This window comes from Protomyctophum parallelum (genome assembly GCF_964188405.1).
Source record: "Protomyctophum parallelum genome assembly, chromosome: 9".
In the NCBI taxonomy this organism is placed as follows: domain Eukaryota; kingdom Metazoa; phylum Chordata; class Actinopteri; order Myctophiformes; family Myctophidae; genus Protomyctophum; species Protomyctophum parallelum.
In genome coordinates this window covers 16,102,823-16,119,736 of record NC_139706.1, presented here as the reverse complement: position 1 = coordinate 16,119,736, position 16,914 = coordinate 16,102,823, and the positions used below count along the sequence as shown (strand labels likewise).

Below are 16,914 nucleotides of genomic sequence, written 5' to 3'. Positions count from 1 at the left end.
ATTCATCCACCCATCCGTCTCACACTGCGCAAAAACCATGGAATACCGATGTGTATATTACTGGAAGTGGAAACTCCCCAATTGTACCATCACACCTGTATACAAGTAAGACGCGCAAACGCGGGAAGCGAACGCAGCTCGTGTGTGTGTGGTTGTGTGTGTGTGTGTGTGTGTGCTACAGCTGCGCCCTGTGTGTGTGTGTGTGTGTGTGCTACAGCTGCGCCCTCTGGTGGCGGGCGGGTGGTGTAACAGCGGGACACACACACACACACACACACACACACACACACACACACAGACATTCAGCCCTTGCTGTCATAGTAAGTGGCTCACTGCGTTCGCAACAAGTAAGACGCGCAAACTTGGGAACGAACGCAGCTTGTACATTTTTCTTTTTTTTTTAAGATTTTCTTTTTAAAACTCTTTCAGCTCCACCTGGTGGTCACCAGTTTAGGCTTTGAGTGCCAATTCTCCCATTATAAAGAAAGAAAGAATTTGTAATTCTATTATGCATGTAATGTGCATGTCATCACCTGTACACCAGATTCGAGGAATTTTCAAAATATGGCATCCGGTACTTAATTGGCAATTAGACGTCTTGACGTTTATGGCTACTAAACAGTAGTTACGTTTTTTTCGTTTTTTAGTGTGTGTATGTATGCGTGCGTGTGTGTGTGTGATACAGCTGCGTCCTCTGGTGGCGGGCGGGTGGTGTTACAGCGTGACACACAGACAGACATCTTACCGTAACGCAATTACCGTAAATTACTGTTTATGCCCGCTAAACTTGAGGCTTACGGGCAAATCTAGTGCCCATCCATCCATTAATCATGTCTCCCATCCTCACCATAGCTTTACACCACAGACATCTCAAGTCCTGCAGTCTGAGGACGCTCCCACAGGTTTTATCACAGATGGTGCATTTAGCGCTGACGGGGAGGTTTCCCTCTAGCCACTGGTGAGGCATGGAGATCTGGAGGAGAGAGAGGAGAGGCGGTTACAATTAATTTCCTTATCAGGTGTGTGTCTCTGCTCGTCACTGGTTGATTCAATAATCAACAACAGCATAGCGATGCGTTGTGCGCTAGTTGATCTTGCTGCAGCGTCGTTTTCGTCGACTGAAGCTAAAACGAAAAATGTTCGTCGACTGCCTTTTTCCACTGACGAAAACTAAATGGAAACTAAATGAAAGCTAAGCTATGATGACTAAAACTGATGACTAAATATATTGACAAATCCGTCAACCAATAAAAACTAGACTAAAATGTCAGGAAGGGACTAGTGGACAAGAGATCCAGTATAAGTCATTTTACACTTGGTTGCATGCTGAAAATAGCCGATCTACAAGCTCACACTAAGACATTCCAGGTGACTAAAACTAAATAATAACTATTCAAGAGACTATGACTACAACTAAAATCAAAATGTGCTGCCAAAAACAACACTGTCTTTCTGATCTTCTATTTTGGCTACTTTTGCATGGCATACTTGTACCATAAAGAAGGGCTTAAGGGCATTTGTTTAACGAAAATGTAACGAAAAACCTTTAAAAAAAAGAAAAGTTGAAATATAATATGAAGATAGAAGGTTTCTGCTGCCCAACAGCAATGTTATACTATTCAGATGAAGGTTGGCAGGTTTGTAGACAAACTCCGCTAGACCACAAATGCTAAAGACGTTATTTAGTACTTTGTATACTAGGTTTATGTTTATCTTGTATCCTATAGGTACTTTGTATACTAGGTTTATGTTTATCTTGTATCCTATAGGTACTTTGTATACTAGGTTTATGTTTATCTTGTATCCTATAGGTACTTTGTATACTAGGTTTATGTTTATCTTGTATCCTATAGGTACTTTGTATACTAGGTTTATGTTTATCTTGTATCCTATAGGTACTTTGTATACTAGGTTTATGTTTATCTTGTATCCTATAGGTACTTTGTATACTAGGTTTATGTTTATCTTGTATCCTATAGGTACTTTGTATACTAGGTTTATGTTTATCTTGTATCCTATAGGTACTTTGTATACTAGGTTTATGTTTATCTTGTATCCTATAGGTACCGATACTTTGTATACTAGGTTTATGTTTATCTTGTATCCTATAGGTACTTTGTATACTAGGTTTACAAAGTGTGTGTGTGCCTTCACTCACCCCCTCCTCATCTTCAATTATGTCTTTGCCTATGGAAGCCAGTGTGGTCCATTTACAGTTGTTGGTCGCACGAACAGCGCAGCGCTTATGAGCCTTGAACTTGCACACTAGAAACACACGCACACACACACACACACAGTATTTAGGTGGTAGCATCTTGCTGGCTGTGTGTGTGTGTGCGTGTGTGCGTGCGTGGCGTTGCGTACCTTCACAGGACAATCCATGTGACGTGACTCCAGACAGAGCCTCTCTGCAGACGTTGCAGTATGTGGGTCTGGCGTGAGAACACGCGTACCAGTTATGCATCCCACTGAAATGGTCCATGCTGTACTGGGTAGACTGGGAGGCAAAGAGGGACAGCCATGGGTGGAACCACAGTGGACAGCACTAATGGGGTTCACAACAACACCGTTGTTTTACCCCATTTTGGGCAGGAACCCCTTTTGGTGTTAGGCATTATGTTATGCTTTAGCTATTGAAAAATAGCAGATCTACAAGCTCGTAGCGCGCCACCGAGTGGCGCGCTACGAGCTTGTAGGTCTGCTATTTTTGAAAAATCAAAGAGCGACTGACGTAGAAGACATTTTTAGAATCCGATCTCAGGTCAGAATGAAAACTGTCAGGATGTAGAAGACATTTTTAGAATCTGATCTCAGGTCAGAATGGGTTAACAATATGTGTGCCCAAGACGTGCACAGATGTCCTGGGAATTACCGCTATGTGATGCCCAGGACGTCTGTGGACGTCTTTAAAAAAGCAAAGAAAAAAAAAGCAAACATTTTTTTGTGATTTTTATAAAAAATAAATAAAATGTCAAAAATTACATTGGGCACCCCTGGGTCACTATTTTGACCCGAGATCAGATTCTAAAAATGTCCTCTATATCCTGACAGTTTTCTGAAAAAGCTATGTTTCTATGTCAGTCATTCTTCAAATTTTCAAAAATAGCAGACCTACAAGCTCGTAGCGCGCCACTCGGTGGCGCGCTATGAGCTTGTAGATCTGCTATTTTTAAATAGCTAAAGCATAACACGATGCTAACACCAAAAGGGGTTCCCACCCAAAATGGGTTCATAAATGTGATCTATGATTAACCCATGTTGGCTTCTAAATCCTAAAACATTTCTGAAAAACCCATGTTTCTATGTCAGTGGTGCTCAACCTTTTTCATGTCAAGGACCCCCAGAATTATCTCTACTGGGCCACGGACCCCCCCCCCCCCCCCCCCATGTCAAAATATGTAGTTCCAGGGACCCCTCAGAAGCCAATATTTTAGTTAAAAATGTTCGCTCTGAAATATATATATATATATATATATATATATATATATATATATATATATATATATATATACACACACATACACTCAAGGATTTGCGAAACATTTTCACGACTTTTCAAAAATAGCAGACCTACAAGCTCGTAGCGCGCCACTCGGTGAGCTTGTAGATCTGCTATTTTTCGATAGTTAAATTAGAAAAGAATGTTTAAAAACACCGAAAGGGGTTCCCGCCCTGAATGGGCTAAAGTGATTGGAACAGAATCAGAGATGGACCGATACTGTATCGGCCCCTTATTTGGTCATATCGGTATCTGTGAATATGCCAGTCTGAGCACAGTTCCGACACAGGGGGTAAGGGGGTTGACAGAATGAAATGTTGGATTGGCATGTGGAGTTTGCTTTGGAGTTGCCCAAAACTGCAAGTGCACATTTGAGTGAGGAGTCTGCTATAAACACAACACGAGATATATAGCTAGATAGCTATGAACACTATTCCCGGTTGGTGGACTTCAAAATAAGATATTTTTTTTCTTTTTGTATTATTATAAATATTATTCTCTGGGATCGGAAACGAAAAGAAGTGTATCGGGACATCCCTAAACAGAATTAATATCTCTGGAACTATGTGACTTACTTACAGTATGTGACTAACTAACTATGCGTCACTAACTAACTATGTAAGTAAGTTAGTATGTTACTAAAAATACATACAGTATGTGACACACTGACGTACCCAACCAACTATATGTGACTATAACAAGCTGTTACTAACTTAAACGTTCTAACTATATGACTAACAGCACTTTGACTGAGCACCCAACTACCAGTGGTGGAAAAAGTACTCAATTGTTTTACTTAAGTAAAAGTACCAATACTGCAATTTAGAACTACTTTGTTACAAGTAAAAGTACGGAATTGAAAATGTACTTGAGTAAAAGTACAAAAGTATCGGCATCAAAATGTACTTACGGTACTAAAAGTAAAAGTACACATTATGCAGAATGTGCCATTTCACAAGTTCATAATCTATTGAAAATAGCCGATTTTAGCTCATTTTTAGCTCACAATGCGTTGCGACGCATTGTGAGCTTGTAGATCGGCTATTTTCAAATGGCCAAAATGTATAGGGTTGAATGTTTTCTAATCAAAATCGCCAAAGTTAACTAGTAGTAACTAAAGTTTTCAAATAATTGTAGTGGAGAAAAAAGTACAAATTGTGGCTCTGAGACGTAGTGGAGTAGAAGTAAAAGTACTGGAAATTGGAAATAATCAAGTAAAGTACAAATACCTCAAAATTGTACTTATAAGTACAGTACTTAAGTAAAAGTACTTGGTTACTTTCCACCACGGCCAACTACACCAACTGATTGATAGAGCTTCTAGTCTATAGTTTATAGACCACCAGACAGACAGACAGACAGACAGACTTGTAGACACAGACAGACAGACTTGTAGACACAGACAGACAGACTTGTAGACACAGACAGAGACTTGTAGACACAGACAGACAGAGACTTGTAGACACAGACAGACAGACTTGTAGAAACACAGACAGAGACTTGTAGACACAGACAGACACAGACTTGTAGACACAGACAGACAGAGACTTGTAGACACAGACAGACTTGTAGACACAGACAGACAGACTTGTAGACACAGACAGACAGAGACTTGTAGACACAGACTTGTAGACACAGACAGACAGAGACTTGTAGACACAGACAGACAGAGACTTGTAGACACAGACAGACAGAGACTTGTAGACACAGACAGACTTGTAGACACAGACAGACAGACTTGTAGACACAGACAGACACAGACTTGTAGACACAGACAGACAGACTTGTAGACAGACAGACACAGACTTGTAGACACAGACAGACAGACTTGTAGACACAGACAGACACAGACTTGTAGACACAGACAGACACAGACTTGTAGACACAGACAGACAGAGACTTGTAGACACAGACAGACAGAGACTTGTAGACACAGACAGACAGAGACTTGTAGACACAGACAGACACAGACTTGTAGACACAGAGACTTGTAGACACAGACAGACAGAGACTTGTAGACACAGACAGACAGAGACTTGTAGACACAGAGACTTGTAGACACAGACAGACAGAGACTTGTAGACACAGAGACTTGTAGACACAGACAGACACAGACTTGTAGACACAGACAGACACAGACTTGTAGACACAGAGACTTGTAGACACAGACAGACAGAGACTTGTAGACACAGACAGACAGAGACTTGTAGACACAGAGACTTGTAGACACAGACAGACAGAGACTTGTAGACACAGACAGAGACTTGTAGACACAGAGACTTGTAGACACAGACAGACAGACCGACCTCAAAGTGTTGCCTGTTCTGAACGCTGCGTAGCGCGGCCATCCATTCCTCCATGTCCTTCCTGTTATCTGCGCACAAGATCAAACGTCTGCAGGGAGTGATTATCTGCAGGGGGAAGAGGAGACAGACTGAGTGCATGTGTCTAATTATAGTCTGCCGTTTATATGTATTTATGTACCACGCCAGTGTTGTTTTTGGCAGCAAATTTAGATTTGTTTTGTTTTGTTTTTAGTCGTAGTCTTATTGAATTAGTTTTCATTTGGTTTCAGTCACATTTTAGTCGCCTGGAATGTTTTAGCGTCTGTCTAGTTTTAGTCGACTAAAATCTACAGTTGATTTAGTCGACCGAAATGTATTTCGGCGGGCCTCGATTGCTGAAAATAGCCGATCTACAAGCTCACAACTTGTGCTTGTAGATCGGGCTATTTTCAGCATGTAAAATGACTTATACTGGATCTCTTTTCCACTAGTCCCTTCCTAAAAAATGTGTGTAGTTTTTATCTGTTGACGAAATTGTCAATATATTTATTTCGTTTTGTCATCATAGCTTAGTTTTCATTTAGTTTTCGTCAGTGGGAAAAGGTAATCGACGAACATTTTTCCGTCTTAGTTGACGAAAACAACACTGATGTCCACACACATAAAACGGAAGTGCAAGAGTGCCTCGTACAATGTACATTGATTGCATCGGGTGCAGTCGAACAATAAGAAAAAACAGCCAGTTACCTACCAGTGCCTATACGACAGAACATTGTTACGTTACAATATAGTTGACATACTTGTCAGACACAGAGGAACATGACTCATGGATAAAAGGAAACAACGCCTCCTCCAAATTGAGCGGCTTCCTGTAATAGCCGATAATGAGCAGTACCTTTAACTGCTCGGCCATTTGGAAGCCCCTCACAGTCACAACCAACTTGTGCACATGCCCTAGGCCTAGACTACCAAAGACCTTAGATAGCTCCTAAAGACAACTACCAAAGATATCAAATACATCTGCGCGCGTGCCAATGGATAGGGAGACAGAATTTTGGCTGGTTGAAGACGTGTGCATGCCGGTAGGCCAGTAAGGAAGGAGTTACAATAGTGAAAAGGTTTTTGACATGACTGATGTCTGGATAAGGAGCTGGGCTGACTCCTGGGTGAGGGGTGAAGGGTCCAATTCGTCAAACTGCACACCTAGTGAAAGTACCATCCATACAGGGAAAGGCCCGGCCAGTGTTTTTTTTTTCTTGCATACTTTTGAGACTCGTACATCGTGTTGATCAAGCAGTAAACCATCCAAATAGGCCCCAAGAGGAAACAGTTCTCCTTGTTATCTGTAGGCATGTACAGTGTGTCTGTATATAGCGCAGCTTTAACAGTCTATATAAAACTGTACAAAATACATTCCGATTCTGAAACACGTGTTGGATGGGTCGAGAGAGCTTTAACACGGAGGTGAAGTTTCTGCTCTCTCTCTCTCTGTGTGTGTGTGTGTGTGTGTGTGTGTGTGTGTGTGTGTGTGTGTGTGTGTCTTGTTTCCAGTCAAACAGCCGTAGAACTCCCATTTCCTCTCCAGCTGTTTTACAAAGAGACCCCTGTTCCCATGATGATATAAATAGACACACTCACGCATGCACTCACTCACTCAGGCACGTACGCAGCCACACACACCCTCGCATGCAGCCACACGCGCGCACACGCAGCCACGCGCAGTCAGTCAGTCACACACACACAAATTTAGCCGTACATAAGTTTATACAAGTTAACAAAGCAACGTATCTTAGTTAAAACCCTGTTAACGTTATTTGAATGCAGAGGCATTAACGAACACACATCTTTGAACCGGAGTTGGCACTAGACTCAGTGTGCACAGCTGCAGCTCGGTCATATGATTAACCCAGCTACACTCTCTAAAACAAACACTTAAAGGTTACCATGCATGTGTGTCTGTGCTGCATACATTTCTGTAATTATTATGACTCTGCTTATGCTTATGCTTATTACAGTGTGTGTGTGTGTGTGTGTGTGTGTGTGTAATGTCATGTAACTTGTTATACACGACTTTGCATTAAACAGGAGTCTAGAAGCAGTGATAAAGAGCAGAAAAGTGACATTACAGCAAATAATCGACACCTTTCGCTTTTAACCCATTTTGGGCGGGAACCCCTGTTGGTGCTTTAAGCATTATGTTATACTTTCGCTATTGAAAAATAGCAGATCTACAAGCTCTGCCACAGAGTGGCGCGCTATGAGCTTGTAGATCTGCTGTTTTTGAAAATCCGTGAAAATGTGCCTGAAATCTTGGAATATATATTCTTTCAGAGCGAGTTTTTAACTCAAATCTTTGCTTCTGAGGGGTCTCTGGAACAACATATTTTCAGATGGGGGTCGACGGCCAAATAGATCTAGTTTTAGGGGTCTTTGACATGAAAATGTTTGAAAACGACTGACACGGAAAAATGGGTTTTTCAGAAAACTGTCAGGAATTAGAAGGCATTTGTAGAATCTTCCAGAAACCCAAACGGTGTCCCTTCGCTTGCAGTGAGGGCAGCTCACATGCCATGTATGTGCCTTTACAACGTAAACCGAGAACATGTCATTTGCTCTGCTATGCCTGGCTAACCTGCTCATTTTACAAAGATTATGGTTAGCCAGGCATATAGTGTAGCAACAGATACGTTCTCAGTTCAGCTTAGTGCATACATGGGAAACTACTTTTCAGGATTCCAATTCCAAAATAGAGAAAAGAATAATTCAGGATTTCAACGCAAATATAGCAAAGATAGCTGCTGTAACGCATTTTGAGCTTGAACAAATTGGTTATGTATTGTACATTTAAATTCACATCTTTAAAAAACATGTCTAAATTCACATTTCTAGTCTGGGCGGTGCACCGAGTGCCGCACTACGAGCTATATATATATATATATATATATATATAAATATATATATATTATATTCTTTCAGAGCATTTTAACTCAAATCTTTGCTTCTGGGGGGTCCCTGGAACAACATATTTTCAGATGGGGGTTCGCGGCCAAATACAGATAATTCTGGGGGTCCTTGACATGGAAAAGGTTGAGAACCACTGACATAGAAACATGGGTTTTTCAGAAAAGAGTTTTTATTTTATTCGGCCTCAGGTCTAAATGGGTTAATTTAATTTAATCGAGAAATTAAAAATACATATTTTATTTTTGCTTTTACTCACATGACAAGACAAGGCTGACAAGCCTCCACACGGATCCGACGTGTACGCTTAACACATTGATTGCTAGAGTTTTCTATTTGCTCAGGCTTGGTGGTGCTGAGCGATTAACATTGGGACTTCTGAACTTTTTCGGGGCCCACAGCGAGGGGCCTCTTATAGCGAGAATCACACCGCATAAATCAAAAGGAAGCCAAACTAGTCCACTTCAATTTAAAAAAAAAATTATGATTCTACCATCTTCCATTCTGGAGATATTGACCTTTTTCTAACACCTGCTTTTCGCAGCACGCTGCTCTTTTGAAAAAACAGCAGAGATATGGAAGGTTGAAGTTGACAGACATTGACAGACAGATATAAAAATGAACACAAATAATATCATATACATACTACACACTGAATGAAAGCCCTGAATGTCTACTTTTAGGAGGAAAACAAATACACATGGTCCCATGTATAGTTTGTCAGTAATGTTGCGCAACATTGCACTGCTCACTTCACAGGGGTGTGATTTTCATTATTATTACAGTAGAAGTATTTTTCTTATGAAAGCAGAGAGTCTTCTGTTTCATACGGTATATAGTATGTACATTTCGCTATAGGCCTTATTTTGTGAATAATAGTTCTTCTGGTCCATGCATTTTCTGAAATCCTCTCTGGTGGGCGCAAGCTGCATTCAATAGCCAATTACTGACAAACTATATTTGTATATATTTGTATATTTGTTTTCCTCCTAAAAGTAGACATTCAGGGCTTTCATTCAGTGTGTAGTATGTATATGATAATAATTTATTTATGTTTATATCTGCCTGTCAATCTCTGTGACTTTAAACCTTTATAACTCGCTATGATAACTTCATGAGGAAATGCTCACTTCACAGGGGTGTGATTTTTATTATTATTACAGTATTAGTTTTTTTCTTATGAAAGCAGAGGGTCTTCTGTTTCATACGGTATATAATATGTACATGTCGCTATAGGCCTTATTTTGTGAATAATAGTTGGACCTGAACAACTGCATTCAATATCCTACTGACAAACTGTACATGGGATCAATATTATGTATTTGTTTTCCTCCTAAAAGTAGACAATTAGGGCTTTCATTCAGTGTGTAGTATGTATATGACAATAATTTATTTATGTTTATTTTTATATCTGCCTTCAGAACGATAGTATAACGGTGAGATGCGTTACTGGATCGGTGAGTTTAGTGGTTGAGGTTGACATGTCTGGACATGTTTGAGGAAAGAAGCACAGGAGAGAGAGATGATCAAATAACTGGCTGCTTTGTTGGACAACGCTATCTTCACTTTGTTTGGGCAAAGAAGCAGAGATCAGCGATGGAAAAGAGTTTTATCCACGGCAGATAAGTAATGACGTATTATCGAGGGACCGCCATGATCAACTAACTGCCTGGGACCGAGGCTACGTTGTCACCAGCCAATGCAGCCATCGCTATCCGTTGTGTGATTGTAGCCTTTTTATTCATTATAATTGCAGTGATAAGACCTATATCACAGCCGGGCGTCTCTCTCGATACCGTGGATATAGCCTACATCCACAATCACACAACGGATAGCGATGATGGCTGCATTGGCTGACGAAGACGTAGGCAGTAAGTTGATCATGGCGGTCCTTCGATAATACGTCATTACTTATCTGCCGTGGATATAAAGCTCTTTTCCATCGCTGATCGTGCTTCTTGCCCAAACAAACAAAGTGAAGACGCGATGGCGATCCACACAACGGATAGCGATGGCTGGTGAAGACTGAAGACGTAGCCAGGCAGTTAGTTGATCATGGCGTGTGCCGTGTGCGTGTTGAAAACGTTATGAAATGGCGATCGTTGAAGATTATTCTTGGTTTATATACTGGCAGAGGGCAAATCGACACGACTGCGTTATATCTTTTTCCGAGAATGAGAGAGCGGTGCAAGGCGATTACAAGGCGCAGTGTGGCCTGGGGCCAGGGAACTCAAACTGCAATGCGATCCGGGCAGAAGAGACTCAGACTCCCCCCACAAAGATTCCTCGGGAGAAACCATGTAGAAACAGGAGGGGAGGGGGAATCGAGTGTATTCACAGACACTAGACTACTACTAGAGTATGGGTAACTCCATTTTAGATGCCCTGACATCTGCGTTGGTCTATGCCGTTGCCGTGCAGACCCATACGTGTAATGGAGGCATTGGAGGAGGGAGCGTCTTCGCCACAGACAGACCTCTTTTCAGGAGGGAGGGGCTTTTTACTCCCGGATCACATATTGGAGCTTCCTGGAGACGATCGCTGTTATTTTCCTCGGTGTCCTGGAGCATAGGACGTTGATGTACAGTAAGCAATAAAAAAACGTATAAAACGTATACATACGCTTCGCGCGTACGGCGTTCGATATTAATAAAGCGTATGGATACGTTTCCAGCATTTTTTGTGTTAATAATCCATTTTCTCCTCCAAAATGAGAAACTGTGATCTTTGAGACCTTATAAAAGTGAAACCATAGACGCCTTAGCAGACGACGTCACACTGATAAGCACCAGCATGCGCGCGCAGGCCGGCAGCACAAGAACCCTGCCTCTCATAAGATGCAATGGAAAAGTTCTAACTGCACTCGCGTGTAAGAAAATGCCCCATCAAACTTTCAGATGCTGTTTTTCTCCCAGTGTGGAGGAAGAATGATTAGGATTTTTATTGTATTCCCTCTCACTCTTGAAATATATAATCCATTGGTTTCTGTTGCGTGTGTGTGTGTGTGTGTGTGTGTGTGTGTGTGTGTGTGAACAATAATAGCAATTCAAAGCAGTGGTCCTCAAAACCACACCTCCAGTCGCTGTCATGAGAACGGGAGGCGCGCTCATCATGATCACGGCAGCAGAGCCCGCTTGTGCACGGCTGCACGCGCACCTGCAGCCCATCAAGTGTAATTTATGCCTCGTCCCACGATGGTGTCGCGCACGCAGACCTCTACGCTCACAACAGTGGCATTCGCGACGCGATGTGAGCTTGTATATCCGCTGTTCTCTCGCAATGTCAATGCCAACACACAACTGAACTGAAACCAGCGCTGCCCAAAAACAACAAGTTGTTGTGCGACCATGCAGTCTCAATATTTGTTAAACAAATAATCTGGCTCAAATATGGACGGCTATCACTTCCGGGGTGGGCGGAAGTGACCCGTCTTGTAAGGTCATAGTGGGGATTTATTTGGCACCGACACAACGTTCTGACTTATAGGAGTAGCAGATAGATAGATAGATAGATAGATAGATAGATAGATAGATAGATAGATAGATAGATAGATAGATAGATAGATAGATAGATAGATAGATAGATAGATAGATAGATAGATAGATAAGATAAGATAGATAAGATAGATAAGATAGATAGATAGATATTCCACGGGGTCCCAGCTAAATGAATAATAGTCAAATGGACCCTTACAGGTAGTTAACTCTGAGAATGAACCAATGGAACGTTATTATGGGTCTATTTGGTTCCATTTGTACACTCTCAGTGTTATAATATAATGCAGTGGTTCCCAAAGTAGGATCCGGGGACCCCCAGGGGTCCTTGAGGGAGTTCCAGGGGGGACCCAGCTAAATGCCGCTTGGGATACGATTTATGAAGAGAGGATATACTGTATACCCAAAAGAATTTTTTTTGAGCGATGGAAATAAGCGAATTAGCACAACATCCCATAGCCCCATTCAATTCATTGAGGGCTTATGGTAGGGGAAATAATAATGTACTTTTGCATAAAATAACACTTGGACCTCTTTGGCGTTGTAACAACTACAAATAAACGTAAGAAAGCCTTCTAGTATGGAATTACTAGAATTCCCCCCGGGGGACCCTAGTCAATGGGGTTTAAGTGGTTAAGCAGTGAGATCGGTCGCAGCGTAATTCACCTTTAGCAAAGCCCCGCCCCTACCACTTAGACACTCCCGACTTTACACATTAAATACAGGTTCATTTTTGGAACCTGACCTTTAAACTCTCTTCCAAATCCATCGACAAGGCATGCCATTTGCGCTGGAAAAATTATATGTGTGACATTTCTTCTGAAACAATGTTTTGTCGTATAGGAAAACTATTGGTGGAGGGGTTTGTCTAACCCATGTTATGCTTAGCTGTGATTGGACCATAGCAGTTTGGGGAGGGGCTTAGCTATAGGTCAATTTCACCGTGGTGGACCTTTTAGCTGCAATGATTGGTCAGCTATACCGGCGTATAGCCATGTTGGGAAGATCAGGCAGCTAATCAATCGGTACAAAAGCTATCACCTGTTCCTATTCCACCGCTGGGTATGTATGTGAGCAGTATGTCAGTGACGACGGCACACGCAAGCCCCGTGTGTGTGTGTTTTTGGCTTCAAGGTTAAAGACCAGTGCCGTGGTCAGGGACAAACCAACAAAACAGGATGTTTGAGACCCTGACTTCCTCTCTCCTATACAGTGACAAACAACCACACAGACACAGTGTCCATCCTGCACTAGTCTCGCGTTTCCAGACAACTATTCCACAATCTCTGAATGCTATATAGAGTCTGGGGACTAAAGCCCCCATGAGCTGAGTAAGGGAAGCTGCACATTTCCGTTCACGAAAATATATATTTTTATTTCCTTTTCTGCTAAGCAACAAGCTATATATATGCTTAGATGTTTTCTATATTAGGATAAATGTGCGCGACCGTAAAGACGAAACGGAAGTGGCGAGGAGGCTCCACTTCCGCTTTATCGCATATACTCATGAGACCTCTTCCGTTGACCCCTGGCTTAGAGTATATATTAATAGAGACGGCACCGGAGTTCTCCTTCCATCCACTTGCATTAAGTTGCTCAAAAGCGCATGAGGCGATTTCACTCCTCCTTCCGGGTAGGAACAGAGTGCATTCTGGGATGGATTTTCCCCAAACACATGAACCCGCTGCAGGCCGTTGACTATCATCGCACGCGTTCACGTATGAAACATTCGTTCACGTGTGCCCATGGGCCCAATAACATGAACGTGCGCAATGATAGTCAACGGGCTCGAGCTGCAATGACAAATTCGGCCACTATGTCCATTTCGCCTCAGGGTTTCCTCCGGGTGACGTCTTTATTCATATATACTCTAATGTTGGCCCAGACTGTTATGATGAAGCGTTTGGAAAATGGCGGAGGCAACAGTCTGGTAACGCGAGACTACTCCCACAGTGACAAACAACCACACAAACAAACGGTGTCCATCCTACACGGACCACTAGCCGTCTGCCCCACATTGACAGACGACACTAAAGACGGTAGCGTTTGTCCCATAGACAACCAACTGTAGCACAGAGCCAACTAATGTCTGTGTTTTCCACTACAAAGGGGTAACCCAAGACCTGTCCATAACCTGATAGTCCGGCAGCCGACAGGCTTCTTATGTTTAAAGTGGGAAATGTGTTATATAATAGGGGTTTATATATATAATGTGACCATACCATTAACATCCTATAGCCTACAAGGCAAGATTTTCATTATGCTTTATGTAGCATGTGGGTTTCATGATTCTGAATCCATTCCAAGCATTAGTTTTGCACAAAAAAAAACACTTGGGATAAAAACGGCCATAGCCACTTGCCCAAATTCCCCAAGATGTGCTGACCTCGTCACATTTGTGATGGTTGCAATGGCCGTTTTTATCCCAAGGAGTGTTTTTTGTGCAAAACTAATGCTTGGAATTTATTCAGAATCATGACAACCCCCTAGTTTGACATGTCACATGCTACTTAAAGCATAATAAAATGTGACTTTTTCTTTCCTTATATAGGACATCAATGGTATGGTCACATATAAACGCCTATAAAAAAAAACATTGCTCATTACAGACAGCCGGTCAGCAAGTGGATTCATGAATGTATGTATATAGACAATATGTTAGGCCAATAAAAATAAACTACAGTATATACAAAATTTGCCACCCAACTGCCGGACTATGAAACCTTCCAGAACCCGTGAATTCACCCTTTGTCAGCCTTCTGATTGGTCCCCGACTGACCAACCAGCAGGCTATTTCTGCCTTGTCCCATCCCTTGTTTATGTTGAATTTGATAAAACATAATTTTTGGAAAAAGAACAAAACATCATATGCACCCGTGATGTTCCTTTTTACGGACACAAAGTTTAAAATAAGAATTGAATGCACAGAATAGTCTAGTAGGCAGCCCACCCCACTGTGAACCCGGACATGTTGAGTACACCAAGGTTTTATGTTATAAATGTTGAGTATGGGTCCCCAGCATGTAGAAACTGATGTTATAAATGTTGAGTATGGGTCCCCAGCATGTAGAAACTGCCGGATGCGCCAACTTGCATATGTTGAGCAATTTTCATAATTGGCATAATATGTGACCATACCAATTACAACCTATAGAAGGCAAAATATTCAAAATGTCATCATGCTTTATGTAGCATGTGATGTGTCAAACTAGGGGGTTTTCATGGTGCTGAATCCATTCCAAGCATTAGTTTTGCAAAATAAAACTCTCATTGGGCTAGAAACGGCCAATGCCGTCATCACAAATTGATGATGTCAGCACATTTGGGCAAGTGGGTGAACAAAGGGTGAATTGCAGTGAAGAGTTTTCTTGGTTTACATTTCTATTAAAACCAGAACCGTCCCTGAAGCGGGAGAGGTGTGTGATGTACAAGGGTGTACCCATGTTCCCCAATCCCCACCCCGCAAAAAAAGGTTATTTTGTTCCCCGCTTACAACAATAAACCTAAACCCTATTCCTAAACTCTCTCACCTATCCCACACCGGCGGCGTCAGACACACGCTGGCGCGCTGTTCACGCCTCGCCTGACGCTCTGCTACGCCGCTGTTCTATTTTCCAGGCGTTGCCGCGCGGCCTCCATCCGTGGGCGTGGCAATACTGTGCCGCGTCGCTGCGCACCCGCTTCACAGACGGTGTGTGACTTGAGCCTGTATATCAGCTATTCTCTTGTGAAAGTTATACGTTCTGCATTCTGGACTCAAGAGTTCGTAGTACCTCCGAGTCCTGATCAGGGCCCAAATTAAGTTCTGAAGATCTTATCTGAAACCAAAGCCGTAGCACAAACGCAGAGCCTGTGGAATGGCTTAAATGGCACGGTTCCCCTTCTTGCAGTTGAAAAGAGCAGTAAATGTCCAACAAAGTCACCGTCTCTTCCACAGAGACAAATATCATCAGTCAGCCCAGAGCCAAGCAAAACATAGTCTGCTGTTCCGACAAAAGTATGTTTGTACAGAAGTGGATAGTTCATCAATATGGTAGAAAAACTGTTGAAAATATACAGTAAACCCTCTTGAGGTGAAAGATATTTCAAATTTGCTGCAAACACAGCCGACTTTTATGCATGCACATGCACACACACAGACACACACACACGCACACACACGTCACCAGTGACTAGAGCCAAGCATAAACAGCATCAGTATGACGACACACCAGTCAGAAGTTGGACTGCTAAAGCGCACGTACGCACACGCCAGATTGAGTAAGTCAGCTACTCAATCAGTTAACTAAAAACGTAAGTCAGTCAGTTAATTAACAGTCATTCAGCGAGTCAGTTAATTTAACCATCAGTCAGTCAGTCTATTAATGAAACAGTCAGTCAATTAAACAGTCAGTCAATTAACGAAACAGTCAGTCAATTAAAGTCAGTCAATTAATGAAACAGTCAGTCAATTAATTGAACAGTCAGTCAATTAAAGTCAGTCAGTCAATTAAACAGTCAGTCAATTATTGGAACAGTCAGTCAATTAAAGTCAGTCAGTCAATGGAACAGTCAGTCAATTAAAGTCAGTCAGTCAATTAAACAGTCAGTCAATTAAAGTCAGTCATTCAATTAAACAGTCAGTCAATTAATGGAACAGTCAGTCAAATAAAGTCAGTCAGACAATTAAACAGTC

At 41.9% G+C, this 16,914-nt stretch overlaps 1 protein-coding gene across 1 annotated transcript in view; it reads right to left on the bottom strand.

Annotated features, from left to right (window-relative positions):
* The window catches only part of dgkd (diacylglycerol kinase delta), a 49,882-nt gene that overhangs the window by 22,104 nt on the left and 10,864 nt on the right, over nt 1-16,914 (bottom strand). Inside the window, exons 4-7 of the mRNA XM_083773533.1 lie at nt 5,806-5,910; nt 2,365-2,497; nt 2,159-2,265; nt 848-973 (exon numbers count right to left, since the gene is read on the bottom strand). Of these exons, the coding sequence (XP_083629659.1) occupies nt 848-973; nt 2,159-2,265; nt 2,365-2,497; nt 5,806-5,910 (471 nt within the window). The remainder of the gene's footprint in view (nt 1-847; nt 974-2,158; nt 2,266-2,364; nt 2,498-5,805; nt 5,911-16,914) is intronic.